Here is a 16,318-nt window from a genome sequence, read left to right on the forward strand (position 1 = left end):
GGCCTAATCCTGCACCTACTGACTACTGGCTATTGTCTATTTCTCAGTGGAGACACTCCGCATCTGTGGAGAGAGTAAAAACACAGAGTTCATGTTTCAGAATGGAAGATGAATCATACCACACTCAAAACATTAACTCGGTTTCCCTTTCCACGGCTGCTGCCAGATCTGCTGAGTTCCTCCAAAGCTTTGTGCGTTTGTTCCTTCATCTGATGATCAAATATTCATCTTTCTCGTCTGAGAGGTTGATGCAGCAATGTGCTGACCGGGTCAGAGTAATCACAGGCCACGGTTAGACTTTACTGGACTGGGCACCAGCCTATTCTTTGGACGTTTCTCATCTGATTCAGACTGCATTGGACACCTGGTTGCAGGGGTCTCCAATGAAGTGGTCAAACAGCAGGGTGTGTGTACAGCCCAGACCATCATGGAGGCCAACTTTTCATCCACGGATTCAAATCTACACTTCTCACTGCTGTGGAAGGGCAGCCAACATCAAAGACCCCACCTACCCCGGGAATACTCTCTTCCAACCTCTTCCGTCAAGTGGAAGTTAGAAAAACTTAAACACACACACCAACAGGTTCAAGAACAGCTTCTTCCCCGCTGATATTAAACTGCTGAATGGACCTCTATAACCCCAAATGTAAAGATGTGGAGACGCCTGTGTTGGACTGGGGTGGACAAAGTTAAAAATGACACACCACCAGGTTACAGTCCAACAGGTTTTATTTGGAAGCACTAGCTTCCACCTGATGAAGAAGCAGCTTTGAAAGCTAGGGCTTCCAAATAAACTTGTTGGACTATAACGTGGTGCGGTGTGATTTTTAACTTCAAATCTAATGTCAGTCTTGCTTTGTGCACCTCCAGTATGTCTCCCTCTGTCTAAACACCCTATGATCCTTATGTCTTTATATGCTATGATCAGCCTGAACTGCTCACAAAACAAAATTTTTCACTGCACTTGGGTACACTTGACAACAATAAATCAAATCAAATCAATAAATCAGTCCAGTTCCAATTAGATGCAGCAGCTCCTGATGTGGCACTGGATTCCCAGCTGGAATATCAGTGGGAGGTGATCCTCAAATAGTTGAAGGGTTACCAATGACTGTAGACTAAGACACAACATACCTGGGAGCTCTTCGTAAATCTCATCAGCCGGATCTTGGCCAATGTTGACGGATGGTTGTCCTCGAGACCCACCTAGAGTGACCATCCCCGAGTCCACATCATCATACGTCTCCTCCTGCACCACTCGCCCTTTGTTCATCTCTTCTTCATCCTCGTCTTCCTCTTCCTCCACTGGTATAGAGTTGGAATTCATGTCTACAAAAATAAACCACGCCACAAATGAAGGAAAACAGTAAATCCCTAAAAGATTGCACTGTTCTTTAAAACATTGAATGATCTTGCAAGGCACACATGGGGAAGCTAAGAATGAAGGGAACACAATTTTAAAATCTGAGTTCATGAGCTACTCAGGAGCAAAACTTTTTGCTTTATAAAAGCCAGCATAGACTGAGAATTCTCTCAAAAAAAGACAGACAGAGAGAGAGTGTGCATCTGTGAGATACAGACAGACAGACAGACAGAGAGGGAGAGGGAGAGAGTGAGAGACAGAGACAAAGAGGGAAAGGGAGAGAGACAGACAGACAGACAGACAGACAGAGACACAGTGAGAGAGTGTGTGTGTGTGAAAGAGAAAGAGAGACAGACAGAGTGAGTGAGAGAGATACACAGTGAGAGAGTGTGTGAGAGGGAGAGAGAGAGACACAGATACACACACACACACACACACACACACACACACACACACACACACACACACACACACACACACAGGATTAAGGAGAGAATTCCAGAGTAAGAGAATGGACAGCAGAGCCAGCAATGGCACAGAAATTTAAATCAGGACTGTTTAAAAGTTCTGAATTGGAACAGCAAAGAAATATCAGTGAGTTATTAGGCTGGAGAAAGAGCCAGAGATTGGGAGAGGTGAGTAATGGAGGAATTTGAAAACAAGTACAAGAGGTTTAGAACAGAGATGGTGCTAGACCGGGAGCTGGTGTGTCACTGAGTGAGCAAGGGGGCAAACTGGGACTTAGGCTGAGTTAGGATACGGGCAGCAAGAGTTTTAGATGGATGTTTATTTCAGAGGGAGGGAAGTGGCCAGCAGTGCATTAGAATAGTCAAACCTGGATGTAAAAAAAGCTCTCTGTCAGTGATGTAGCAGGATGCTCCTGATAATTAAGGAAACTATAGAAAGTCAGCGTCTGTTTTATGCGTTCTCTTGCTGTCTGGACAGAAACACTCCCTGAGCAGCTTGTCATGAACCTATAGATTGGCTCTTTGCTCAGTTACACTTTCCAATTTGTATCTAAAAGAAGCAGAGAGTGGTGCTTGTGGTAAATCTGAAAAATATTTACAGTCAAGCTCAGGTTAATAACACTCCAAATGATTTTACAGCAATAAAACACAAGCAAAAAAATCAATATGTTTCTCAACAACATTGACACGAAACACCCCATAAATTTAATTTGTATCAACCTGCGCTGACTACTTTGGAGTCAGCTCTGGGTTTATTTCCTTGATGTTACATGGATTCCGTTTTATTTAATTCGACAAATCGATATCAGAAAACGTTGTCTGATCAAAGTATTTATGGACAAAGGGGGTGAGGGTTCACAATGCTCCTTCTCCTTCTCTCTCAGGTAGTTATTACACCTGAGAATCATTACAAAGGCAACGTAAGGGCCAAGTGCCGTTTTATCACGGCAATGAGAATCACTCTCTCATTAAATCGCAAATGTCAGCAACCAACTGATCAGATTACAGAAACAAGTTCAACACAGTTTCCCAAGGCACATGCGGACATGGATGGATTGGGAGTAAGGAAATGATTTGAGGCTGGAATCATTTTAATGAAAACCCGAGTTTGGATTCCGATTCACTGCTGCTGTGATTAGTATTACCCTGTGCATTATTAACCTCAAGCTCGGTTACCCTGTGAAGTCTCCACACATTTCCCCCCCCACCCCCCCCCAACTCAGGCCTCTTGCACATCCCTGATTTTAGTGCTTTACGATTGGTGACCTGCCTTTCAGCTGCCTGGGCTTTCAGCTCTGGAATTTATCATCCAAAACTCTCCATCTCCTTTTCCCCCAAGAACCACTTCCTCAAAGCCATCTCTTCAACCAAGCTTCCAGTTGCCTATCTCTTGTCTACTTATGAGACTAGACCATGTCGAGCTCTGTCTAATCATGCTCCAATGAAGCACTCTGGGATGGTTTATGATGCTAAAAATGCTATATTAATGCAAGTTGTGGTTGATTTATTTTGCAGATAATTTAAATAAAAACAAGCGGAAGATATTTCACTGAATAAGCAGATGCTGAACTCCAGCTTCAAATCACAGCAAGCACCATCCTGCTCTTGTACAGAATCTACCAGCTCTGAAAATCCCACTCACTCGAAAATCTTTGAATCTTTCAGCACAGAAAGAAACCATTCAGCCTATCTATGCCAGCTCTTTGGAAGAGTTTTCCAATTGAACCCATTTCCTGTCCACTTACTTCTTCCTCATCGCTGTATGAACTTTTCACCTCAAGTATTTAATCAAATCTCTTTAGGAAGTTAACAATTAAGGTGCTTCCACCAGGGCATCCTAGATGATAATAAATCACTACGTGAAAGTAATTCTCTTCATCCCACCCTGGGCGTTTCTGTAACTATCTCAAACTCGTATCCTTTGTTTACTGAGGAGAAGTCCCAATTATAATTTTGAATAATGCTGTCACATTTTACCTTCACCTTTCTTATGTTGGGTTCTCAAGGCCCTCCTCATAATTAAATTTTCTCAATCTTGGCATCATGTTAGTAATTGTAAACAAGCACATATTCACAGGGGCAGCCCTGGCTAGTTACTGTCTATCCCCCAGGGCTGTTTAGAGTCAACCACATTGCTGTAGGTCTGGAGTCATATGTCGGCCAGACAGGGTAAAGATGGCAGTTCCCTTCCCTAAAGAACATTAGTGAAACAGCTGGGTTTTTCCTGACAATTGGCATTGGATTCATAGTCATCATGAGACTCTTAATTCCAGATTTTTCTTGCATTCCACTGTTTGCCACAATGGGATTTGATCCCAGGTCCTCAGAAAATTTCTGAGGCCTCTGGATTAATAGTCAAGCAGTAACAGCACTAGGCCATCGCCCTCCCTTCTCTGCACCCTGTCCTCACATCTTCCCCATAGTACTCTAGCTGGGACCCAAGCAGAATTGTTTGTTCCAATTTCCCTGCTTTTATACTGTATGCCTGTATTCATAATGCTAAGCTTCCTGTACACTTTACAGAATGGGGCCTAATGGCTGTCGAATGATCATTGCCAAGATTAAATGGCTTCAAAGGAAAACACTGGGAAAAGAAAATGAACTACAGGCGTGATGGGGCGAGATAGTTCCACTAGAAATTGTTTTTAATTAGCGACAAACTTCAAACTTTTATTACTTTAATCAGTGGAACGAGATGTTTAATTAGAAAGTGAATTTTTCAGCACTCACTAATATTCAGCTCACTGGGGTTTTGAAGCAGAGATGGACTACGCTCATTTAAAATTTAATTGAAAAGTAAATGTGATTTAAAATAAAAGTCAAATTACAATTTTTTAAAGAACGAGAAAATGCAGGTACGAGTGATTTAGAGCATATTTAAACGCTGTGGACAGATGGAAGTAATGCTGTTTATAACAACAGGCTGGTTCTCTATGCATTGCACTGGGGCTGAAGCCTTTTATTGATGTCAGCTAGATAGGCACTTCCCGAGGTCCAGAGACTGTGAGCAGTTGCTTTCCAATGTTTGTTTTCTGGATTGGTGCCTATATGGCTCCCCACTTAGCGGGAGAGAGCTGATAATTAATGCACTTCATTTCAGCTGTATTCCACTCTGAATTAATCTCTCCAAGTGAGCAATCGAGGTAACATGAGTAGACATGTCATGTTCTAACTGTGTTCTCCCACCAGTACAGGTGCTGTAGCACCACCCCCTGGCTGGAGGGTGAAATCACAGCGTGACTGGTTTACATAGAACATTTCGATGTAGACAGGAGGATTAAGAATGAAAGACATGTTAATATATTAACGGACAGTAGTTAGAATGGGAAATATTGCTCCCATGTGGAGTGGCTGAGTTAACTAAACAGATACATTTAAAGAGAAGTAAGATAAGTGCATGAGGAGGAAGGGAATAGTTGGACATATCAATAGAATGAAATGAAAAAGGAGGCTTAAGGTGAACATAAACTTTGGCATGAACTAGTTGGATCAAATCTGCGCCGTTACATACAACTTTTTTTAAAAAGTGCAAAGTTTTGTCGGCACAGTCCAATCCAATTCTTCGCTGGCTCAGTGTAGCTCTGGCTTTTCCCTTGGTATCAATGTCCCATGAGCTGAATGACCAAGTGACAGAGTTGAATTTGTTTCCTAAACGATTTCCGCTCTGATTTGTTGCTGTTTGGGGAGTGAAGGTGCACTCTGTGGCAAAGGGACTCATGTCCTGTTTCATTGGACATTGAATGTTGGTGGGAGCAAGGCCAGAGTTGGTGGAAATTTAACAAAGTCACAGATTTCAAGGTAGCTTCCCAATCCAGCAGGTAAATACTAACTTCCACACCTCTGTACAGATAGGACAACAATAAACAAAGATTTGATTTCCAAAATAGTGCCTTTCACATCTTCAGGCTGTGATAAAAGGCTTCACAGTTAACAAAGACACTGTTGGAATAAAGAAGAAATGACAGAGCAAGATCCCACTAACGGCAATGTGAAAATGACCAAATTATCTGGGTTTTAGTGACTGATGGATAAATATTATTCAGGAAAGCAGAGAGTCCTCTAGGAGGGTAGACTGGGCCTTGGTATGATGTCTGATCTGAAAGACAGCCCCTCCAATCATACAGCACTTCCTCGAGATTGGTTCAGAGGGAGCATCAACATGGTCTTTGACTGGCTCAGATCTCTAGAAGGGGGCTTGTTACTTCTGCTTCTATGTCTTAACAGCATAAGATACAGCAGTAGAATTAGGCTATTCAGCCCATCAAGTTGCTCCACCATTCAATCATGGCTGACACGTTTCTCAATCCCATTCTCCTGCCTTCTCCTATAACCCTCGATCCCATCTATCTTTGTCTTAAAGACACTCAATGACTTGGTCTCCACAGCCTTCCGTGGCAATGAGTCCCATGGATTCACCAACCTCTGGATGAAGAAATCCTTTCTCATTTCAGTTCTAAAAGGGTTGTCCCTCGGGTTCTAATCTCTCCTAATAATGGAAACATTTTCTCCATATTCACTCTGCCAGGTCTGTCAGGACTCAAGAGTTTCAAGCAGACCGCCTTCATCCTTCTGAACTCCACTGAGTACAGACCCAGAGTCCTCAGCCATTCCCTTTTTGTGCTTTAGGTTTCTGGAGCCTTTCTCCATTCAGTATGTAGTCGCTGCCTCGATTCTTCCTCCCAAAGTGCATCACCTCACACTTTTCCACATTGTATTCTACCTGCCTCTTCGTTGCCCACCCTCCAAGTCTGTCCACGTCCTTCTGCAGCCTCAATCTACCTTTGTGTCATCTGCAAATTTAGCAACAATGCCTTCAGTTCCTTTGTCCAGATCATTAATGTGGAACGTGAATAGTTGTGGTCCCAACATGGACCCCTGCGCAATACCACTAGTCACCAGCTGCCACCCTGAAAAGGACCCTTTTATTCCTACTCCCATCAGGCAGCCAATCCTCTGTCTTGCCGTGAACACCCACGGCTCTTATCTTATTTAACTGTCTCCTGCATGGGACTTTGTCAAAGGCCTGTTTGGAAATTGAAATATTGTCTTAAAATCAATAAGCAAATCAAAAGTTATGGGGAAAAGGCAGGAAAGTGGAGTTGAGGATGATCAGATCAGTCATAATCTCATTGAACGGCACAGAAGACTTAATGGGCTGAATAGCCTACTTCTGCTCCTCTGCCTTATGGTCTAACCCACAATGTTCTGGCTACACCTCTGGGTTATGGCTGGACAGGTTTCTGGGGAATGTCGCTGTGCTGCTATTCTCTGACCTTGATCTACTGTGTGGCATCAATGACCTTGAGTTGCCAAACTCAGAAACTCCCTCCCGAGACCTCACAACCTTCCATTGCCCCTGGAAAACTCCCCTCGGAAGAGCAACGCCACCCCATCTTTCCTTTGGTGACTTGGTGCCTGTCTTCCTTCACTGAGAGACACTGGGAGGTGGTGAAGGAGTTACACTGACACATTGCTAGCCTAATGACATGACCACTGTGTCGTCCAGTACTCAAAACGGGGAGGGAGGGAGAGATGGATGGGGAGGGTGAGACTGCAGATTCCGGACAGCTGAACCCACAGCATAATCGGTTTGAAATGCAATTTCCGACCATCATAACTGCAGATGTTCAACCTGGCCAAAGTTGGAGGTGTGACAGAGGGTGTACAGCTGGAAGAGATGACCGAGATAGGGAGGGGGTAAAGCCAGTCAGGGAACTTCAAAACAAGGATGGACCTACTATGGGGACTGTGCCAGACTGGTGCCAGTCAGTGGGCACACAGGACAATGTACACAAAAACATTGTCACAAGTAGCAGTTGGAAGATGGCATTAAACTCAGACCCACAGCAATGTGGTTGACACCCAACTGCCCTCTGGGCAATTAGGGATGGGCAATAAATGCTGGGCCTAGCCAGCGATGTCCGTGCTTCATGAACAAATAAGAAAAAATGGTCAGGACCCCACTGCAGCATTGAGCCCCGAGCTAACAAAGCCATGGATGACGGTTCCCACAGCAGATCAGCTGATTCCCCTGATATGAAGGGCCTGATTACTCAGATCTGCTGGATCCTCACTTGCGAAAGGCTGGATACTCTTCACTGTAGCACAATGGAGGAGGCTTATCATTGGAGCTACTTTCATCCTAGGTGCTAAATAAATGGCATACCTTCCCTCATCACATGGCTGCATGGTCAATCCCTTCAAGTATGCCACGCTGAGTACCTGGAGCTCCCACAAACAGGTGCACACGAGTTGGCATGGAAGTATCCCACAGCAGGACTGAAGAGTGTTCACTCTCCATTTGCTTTGGGGAAGTCAGTGTGAAGCTGACAGCTAAGGTCTTCCGACAGACTTCCACACAGAGAAACAGACAGTTACCTTTCAGTATAAAGGAGATGTGATCCACCCACTCCCTGGCTTCACGATGGCTCGATGCAGCAAACTGGAAAGCAGAAAGATTCATTTATCAGGCGGGAGCAGGCACATCCAACTGTCTTTCCATTTCAACAGTACATGTCCACAACTGCAAGAACATGAAAGTAAACTCTAGCCAGATACACACCACCTACAGCAATGGCCAAGGAAGGAAGTGACAGAGGGAGACAGAGGGAGACAGAGGGAGACAGAGGGAGACAGAGGGAGACAGAGGGAGACAGAGGGAGACAGAGGGAGACAGAGGGAGACAGAGGGAGACAGAGGGAGACAGAGGGAGACAGAGGGAGACAGAGGGGTGCAGCCTCTGTTCTAAAGCAAGAAATACAGTTATCAATTTGGGCACAGAAAGATCTCACAAACAGCACTGACATTGTCTGCTTTCTTTAAAGCTTTCTCAAAGGACAAATACTGACAGGACACGAGGGAGAAAAGTGGTGCTCTTTTTCACATTAGCTTAATCAGGATCTGGAGACGGCAAATCCCCCAACACTCCATCTTCACACGTCCCCACCTCACAACCCATCTCCTGTCCCACACCCCTCAACCCCATCTCCCACCACTATCCACTCATTCATCACTCTAGCCTCTGTCTTAGCTCCAGCTCCCCATCGCAGTGCTGCAATCTGCAAGGTCCATACCGAACACAAACCGCCCCCACCGTCTTCTGAACAATCCACCTCCCTCCTTTAGCTTCACAGCCTTTTGCAAAGAAGTGAGGTTTAGACCTCTCCTGCTCTTGCTGAAAGGGACACAACAGGAAATAATAGGAAGGAGGCCATTCAGCCCCTTGTGCCTGATGCACCATTCATTATCAATCTTCCACATCAACTCCAAATATCTTGGATCCAAAAATCTTTTTGGCTCAGCTTGGAATACTCTACATGACCAAGCGCCCAAAGGTGTCTGGAGTAGAGAATTCCAAAGGCTTAAAACCATCTCTGAGTGAACAGATTACTCCTCATCTCAATCCTAAGTGGTCGACCCCTGACCATGCAAACGTGTTTCCTTATTCTGGTATTCCAGCCGGTGGGAACAGTCCCTCAGCAGTTTCCCTGACAACCCAGTCATATGTTTCAATGAAATCATTCTACTAGACTCCAGATAACGTAGAGCCATTCCAGTCAATCTCACTTTATTAGCAAATTCTCTCTTTTGAGGAATGCCTTGAAGTTAAGAAGATCCATACATTGTTACGGAGACCTACGCTGAACACAGCCCAGTAACAGCAAAGAGGAAACGCTTCCTGTTCTTGCCCCAGAATGTCTGGTGTCCATTTTTAATACAGAGTCCCTCTTTTCCCTGCTCCATCTACCAGAGGAAATAGCTTCTCTGTATCTATGCTGAAAATCCCTTTATGACTTTACAGGATTTAATTAGATCAGTCGTCAACCTCCCAAACTCAAGGGAACTCGGAGGAAGTTTGTGCGACCTACTTGACCCTTTAAGTTGTGGTTTCTTTAAAAGGATCAAATCTTGCGAAGGGGCTGACTCAAATGGATGGCGCACTTAGTTGTATGATAATGAGATGCTCAAACACTGATGCTTTTGCTGCATGTACGTTAGCTATCGTGTTCAATGCACAGCACCCTGCAGAACTGCTTCATTGCAAATGGACAGAAAGTTTTTTTTAAAGACTGTTGACCATTTCAATCAGAAATTGAGACCACCTCCTGAAATTTTATACATCTTCAGCAGCACCTCCATTTCCAGTGTCGCTCCTTCATTTTGTCTAACAATCCCACTCACTATAAATCTAATCATCTCCAATTTATAGATGCTTGAAGTGGCGCCAGAGAGATTGGACATTGTGGAAGGGAATGCACTGACAATCTAATACAGTACAGCAGGGTGCATGCATACATGTCAGCCACAGAGACCACTCAACAGACACAGATCTTAACTCGCTGATTTAAAAATCAATGTGGCTTTTAATGGGCAGCAGGTTGAAGAGGAGCAGAAGACTGCGATGAAGGAAGGGATGGACAGTGATCTCCACGGAGAGACAGTGCAGGGACTTAAGGAGGAGGTGAACCTCAGCAGGGATCAGGGTGGGGGGAGGGAGGAAGGTGGGGTGTTGGAGTAATAGGAAGCAGAACACTGGTGTCATTCACATCTTCTGGTGCTTTGGGGGAGGTCGTGCTTACTGCAAACCCTGGGAAGTGATAAGATACAATATTCCTTGCGGGATTCCCTCTGTTAAATGCTGTAGCACAAGCAGACAGCAAGGGGTATTTATACAGGGCATTTGACACAATGAGAATCGCCCACATTACTTCAGGCAGCGGTATCACATAGAGCTTGATATTGAACTACACAAGGAGATATTGGGACAGATAACCAGAAACTTTGGGAAAGGGGATGTTTCACATGGAGGAAAGAAAGACAGTGAGTGATTTTGAAGAATGGGTGTGTGCCTCAGTTTCATTTTAGTAAACTAAAGGATAAATATTTCACTGTAACTTACAATCTCACAGCAATAGCACATTTAACTCTATGCTGAAAGATGACAGCATTAATGAGCACAATAGTTACCATCTGAACACCTAAACCAGGTTCCTAGCTAGCAACGAGCAAGAGTTACCTTCTCACCTGTTATAATGGAGCTGGGAACACTTGCAGTGCTGAGATAGGTCAGGGAGTCAAGACTTTCTCTGGCTGCAGGACTGAGGGAGTGCTGCACTGTCAGCCATTCTGTTTTCTTGATGAAATGTAACAGAGTGGTCCTGTCTGCTCTCTCTGATGGATGTAATACTTCTAATTACTTTTTTAAAAATAGATGGTCATTATTAGGTTGCTGTTTGTGGGAACTTGCTGTGCATAAGTTGGCTGCTTTATTGTTTCCTACATTGGAACAGGAACTACTCTTAAAAAGTGCTCCATTGTCTACAGGAAGTGTTAAGGCCCTGAGGCTGTGAAAGGAGCTATTAAAATGCAGGCCTTTATTCGTTCAAATACTTTGAAAATACTACATTGAACTCTTTTACCAAGAAGTTCCTGGACTAAAGGCGAGTTCATACCTGATAAACCTTCTTGTCTGAACCGACAATCTCAAAGCAGGCATTCTTCTTGGAATCTTTCCGAAGATTGGGAACGAGATAAGCATCATAGAGATAAAAGGCACCTCGCTGTTGTTTATCTACAAAAACAAAGGACAAAGATGGAACATTGCAACAAGTAACTGAGCTGTATCTCCACTCCAAAAACTCAGGAGTCACAATGGACGAGTCAATATCATGTGTACTTTTAATGTATGCTTTCCCATAATGTGGGTGTCACTGGCTGGGCCCAGCATTTAATTCCCGCCCCTAGTTACCCCTTGAGAAGGTGGGGGAGAGTTGCTTTTATGAACCACTGTAGTCCATGTGCTGTAGGTAGACCCCCAGGAGGGAACTCCAGGATTTTGACCCATTGATAGTGAAGGAACAAACAGGAAAGGCATAGTCCTTTTGTTGAGGCTAAGGAGCATTCAGACTGGGTCGGGTGAGGGGAGGTTTGTCCCAGTTATATTCTTCTCAGCACATTAAATAAGCAATCACGGGCAAAATCAAAATTTCATGGGCTGACAGATGTTTTCTACTCCTCCCTTTTGCAGTACTTTCTCTGCGCTATGCTGAAAAGGCAAATGGACATTCTCGTTACTCTCTGTAACCCAGGAGCATCACCTCCACCTCCCCTTTCAGTTCCATTCCCTGCTGTGGTGTTCGGAGTCTGCAGTCTTTTTCTGAACCATTTGAGTTCAGCTCCATGTTGAGTTAAGAGTACCCCGGTCATGTGCAATGGTGTCAGTCCATAGTGGCTGCCTGGTTGACCCGGTTAGGTATCACCCCTAACACTGCAGGTTTTTATATCAAGGAATGGATTGGTTAAGAAGGGGCTACATTAGTGGCGAAGACCATACACACAGCATTTTGGTGCAGGGCATCTATTATCTCAGCTATCATTAAACATACATTTCCCATTTTCAACTGACTAGATTGAACCTGTGAGTGCAGTTCAATTGGACCAAGGAATTCATAAATATTCATCGTATGCCAATGAAACCAAAGAGGTTCCAAACCACCATGGTCAGAAAAGCTGACCGACCTGAAAAGGTTTTGATGTTAGATTCTCAGAACATTAGGCTGATGTCAGGAAACTGACCTTTTACCTCCCACCCAACCAAAGATAGGCCACCTGTCTTTCTAAACAGTGCTGGGCAGGTACAGAGGATTCCACCCACTGCTGCAGATAAGGATGGTGTGCCCCTTGGAGGGGAACCTGAAAATGGTGGGACAGGTCATGTGGTTTGGGAAGGAGTTTCGGAGCAACCTGCTGCAATGCACATTCCTGCCACAGTGTGTCAGTGGTGGTGGGAGTTAATGCTGAGGGTGGTGAATGGGGTATTAATTGTGTGGGCTGCTTTGTCCTGGATGGTGTCAAGGTTCTTAAATGTTGTTGAAGTAGCATCAAGGACTTTGATGACTTTTCAAAAAGTGCGGCACTGGAAAAGCACAGCAGGTCAGGCAGCATCCAAGGAACAGGACAGTGAACGTTTCGAGCATAATCCCATCACTGATGCCTCCTGACCTGCTGTGCTTTTCCAGCACCACACGTTTCGACTCTGACTCTCCAGCATCTGCAGTCCTCACTTTCTCCCATGCCTGACTTGTGCCTCGTCGATGGTGGACAGGTTTTGGGGAATCTTTACTACCCTCTGAAATAACCAAGCAAGCCATTCAGTTGCACCAACTCTTAGGGCTATTATGGGACAGACAATGAATTCCAGCCTTGCCAGTAATGACTGCATCTTGTGAATGTGATGGCGCAAATCTAGAAAATACAAACCATGGAGAAGGAAGGGTCTGGGGAACAGGCAGGAAATGCCACTGTCACAATACTCCTAGGAGAGCCAGTGCTGATTCGATAGGCTGAATGGTTTTCAGCTGTACCACACCAATTCTCTGACCCTCAGATGTCTCTGGCGAAGGGCATTCTGAAATCTATGTTTCAGCTGGAGCCCTGTTTAGGAAACGGTGAGGACATTGCCAGGTTTGCATTAATACCTTTCTCACTGCCATAGTAATAGAATAGGTTTGTGTTCAACACACAGAAACGCCTCTGCCACTCGGATCCAAAGAAACTGTGATCTGGAGAAAGAAACAGAAGAACCGTCAAAATATATAACTCCCAAAGTTTCATCGAGAGATTTAAAAGGAACTGAGATTTTCTCCACCCTCCCCCTCCTAGCCCTGCCACAATGTATCTGCTGAAAGTGCACAAATATTAGAATCCCTACAGTGTAGAAGCAGACCATTCGACCCTTCGAGTTCCACCCAGTCCTACTCTTCTACTCAAACACTGTAACACTGCATTTCCCATGGCCAATCCACTTATCCTGCATATCCCTGGACACTATGGACAATTCAGCACAAGCCAATTCAACCTAATCTGCACATCTTTGGACTGTGGGAGGAAACCAGCGCACCCAGAGGAAATCCACCAAAATATCATTGAAGGACAGGATCAAGATTAATGATGATATCGGTTCCGAGGAAGAGTCATACTGGACTCAAAACATCAACAAAGTCTCTCTCTCTCTCCCCTCAGATATTCCAGACCTGCTGAGTTCCCCAGCGTTCTGTCTCACTGTCTGTTTCAGATTTCCAGCATTTGCAGGATATTATCATTGTTTGATTATGATATAATTCCACAATGTCAACTTTCATATGGCCTGTTCATGACAATAAAACACTTTCAGGTGCTACATAGGAGCATTATGAAGCATTTATTAACAGGTTTAGGGAGAGGATTCCAGAAGGGACAGCGTCCAATAAGAGGCTATGTAAGAATCCTATTCATTGATTACAGTTCAGCCTTCAACACTATTATCCCCTCGAGACTGATTACTAAACTTAGTGACCTCAGACTAAGCCCCCTCTCTGCAACTGGTTCTTCAGTTTCCTGACCCACAGGCCACAATCAGTGAAGATTGGGGACAATATTTCATCCTCACTAACACTCAACACTGGAGCCCCCCAGGGGTGCGTACTCAGCCCCCTACTGTACTCACTGTGTCGCCAAATACCAGACTAATGCCATTTACAAGTTCGCTGACGACACCACCATAGTCGGTCTATTCTCAGAAGGTGATGAAACAGACTACAGACGGAAGTGGAAGCCCTGGAAAAATGGTGCACTGAGAACAACCTAGCTCTCAATGTCAGCAAAACCAAGGAACTCATTATTGACTTTCGACAGGATGTTACTCATGCCCCCCATCACATTAACAGCAGAGAGGGGGAATGAGTAGAGTGTCAAGCCCCTGGGAGTGGTCATCAATAACAAGCTTGCTTGGACTCTTCATGTGGACGCACTGGTTACAAAGGCCCAACAACATCTCTTCTTCCTCAGGCAGCTGAAAAAATTTGGCATGATGGCGAATACCCTTGCCAACTTTTATATGTGTGCCATCAAGAGCATTCTGTCTGGATGTATCACTACCTGGTATGGCAACTGTACCATTCAAGATCAGAGACTGTTACAGAGAGTGGTGAACTCGGCCCGGACAATCACAAAGGCCAACCTCCCATCTATAGAATCCATCTACTGGACCCGTTGTCAAGGAAAGGCCGCCAGCATTCTCAAAGATCCATCCCACCCTGGAAATGTTTTTTCTACAACCTCTACCTTCAGGGAGAAGGTACAGAAGCCTGAGCACACGCACCAGGCGGTTTCAAAACAGCTTCTACCCTACTGTTATTACAATACCGAATGGACTCACAAACTCTTAACATTCACCTGCACCTGTGTTTTTGTTTTTGCTGCTGTTTACCTATTAGTTATTTATCTATGCTACTTAACTCTGTGATCTGCCTTATTGCACACAAGACAAAGCTTTTCACTGTGTCTCGGTACACAATTCAATTCAATTCAATTCAATAGTAGAATGATTAAAAGTGGGTGGGAGGGGGTGGTACAGAAGGCGGATTGGAGTACTGATGAGATCTGGGTAGGTAGCGAGGATTGGAGACAGTTCCAGAGACAGAGTGAGACAAAGCCATGGAGGGACTGATTCAGAAGTCACCCGACACCAGGTTATCATCCAATTGTTTATTTGGAATCGCAAGCTTTCGGAGCACTGCTCTTTCGCCTGATGAAGAAGGAGTGCTGTTCCTAAAGCTTGTGATTTCAAATAAACAACTGGGCTACAATCTGGCGCCATGTGACCTCTGACCTTGTCCACCCCAGTCCAATACCTGCATCTCCACATCATGGAGGGACTGAACATGGGACGGAAGATTTTCTCTGCAATTGCTGTGTTACTGGGTCAGATCGCCAGCACAGAGGCTCCCAACTGGATTGGGTTCACGTTAGGAAACGGGCACCACAGCTTTGGATGAGCTCCCATTCCGCTAGGTGGAGGTGTAATGCTGGCTGGGAGAGAATGTGACTAGACAAGTCTCCAGGCTCACAGGCAGCAGTGAGGAGCTCCAGAGGACACTTGCTCAACAGTTTGGAGACATGTACAGCCACAGTCAGAACGAAGAATACACACTCAGATGAGGAAATCTCTCTGATTCTGATTTAAGCTTTTTGTGTCATGCTCCTCTGATGGCAATCTGAAATCAGTCCCTCCTGGAGGGAAATGGCTGGGAGGGGAATTAATTCAGTAAAATATATTTAGATGGGGATACCTCATCTGCCCCTCGGGTTGATGTGAATGGTTCCAGGGCACCACTTCACAAATTTAAAGCTTCCCTCTGCCCCACTCTTGCTAATATTTATTCCTCAGCTGACATCATGAAAAGGAGGATTTTGGTCGGAGGCGGTAATGGTTTGATTTTGTTTAGAATCGAAGAAGCTCAGTGTTCATGAAAAAAAAAAGGAAGCCACAAGGTTCACAGTTTAAACAAAATAACCCTACCACACAAAAACCTAATGCTAGAAGCTAAACCCCATCTTAAATGGGCACAAAGGTATTAAATTATAATCATAATTTAGTCATTATTAAACTGAATTGAACTCAATTTTCCACCGACACCAATTTGAATGCCCCTCCAATAGCATGAAGCAG

The 16,318-nt window shown here is 44.7% G+C and overlaps 1 protein-coding gene across 1 annotated transcript in view; it reads right to left on the minus strand.

Moving 5' to 3' along the window:
• Nucleotides 1–16,318, minus strand: part of LOC122539733 (src kinase-associated phosphoprotein 1) — a 397,172-nt gene that overhangs the window by 139,165 nt on the left and 241,689 nt on the right. Inside the window, exons 6-9 of the mRNA XM_043674766.2 lie at nt 13,308–13,391; nt 11,283–11,401; nt 8,209–8,272; nt 1,135–1,329 (exon numbers count right to left, since the gene is read on the minus strand). Coding sequence (XP_043530701.1) covers nt 1,135–1,329; nt 8,209–8,272; nt 11,283–11,401; nt 13,308–13,391 — 462 coding nt within the window. The remainder of the gene's footprint in view (nt 1–1,134; nt 1,330–8,208; nt 8,273–11,282; nt 11,402–13,307; nt 13,392–16,318) is intronic.

This window comes from Chiloscyllium plagiosum, unplaced genomic scaffold (genome assembly GCF_037043375.1).
Source record: "Chiloscyllium plagiosum isolate Xiang-an unplaced genomic scaffold, Cpla_swu_hap1 HiC_scaffold_32, whole genome shotgun sequence".
Classification (NCBI taxonomy): domain Eukaryota; kingdom Metazoa; phylum Chordata; class Chondrichthyes; order Orectolobiformes; family Hemiscylliidae; genus Chiloscyllium; species Chiloscyllium plagiosum.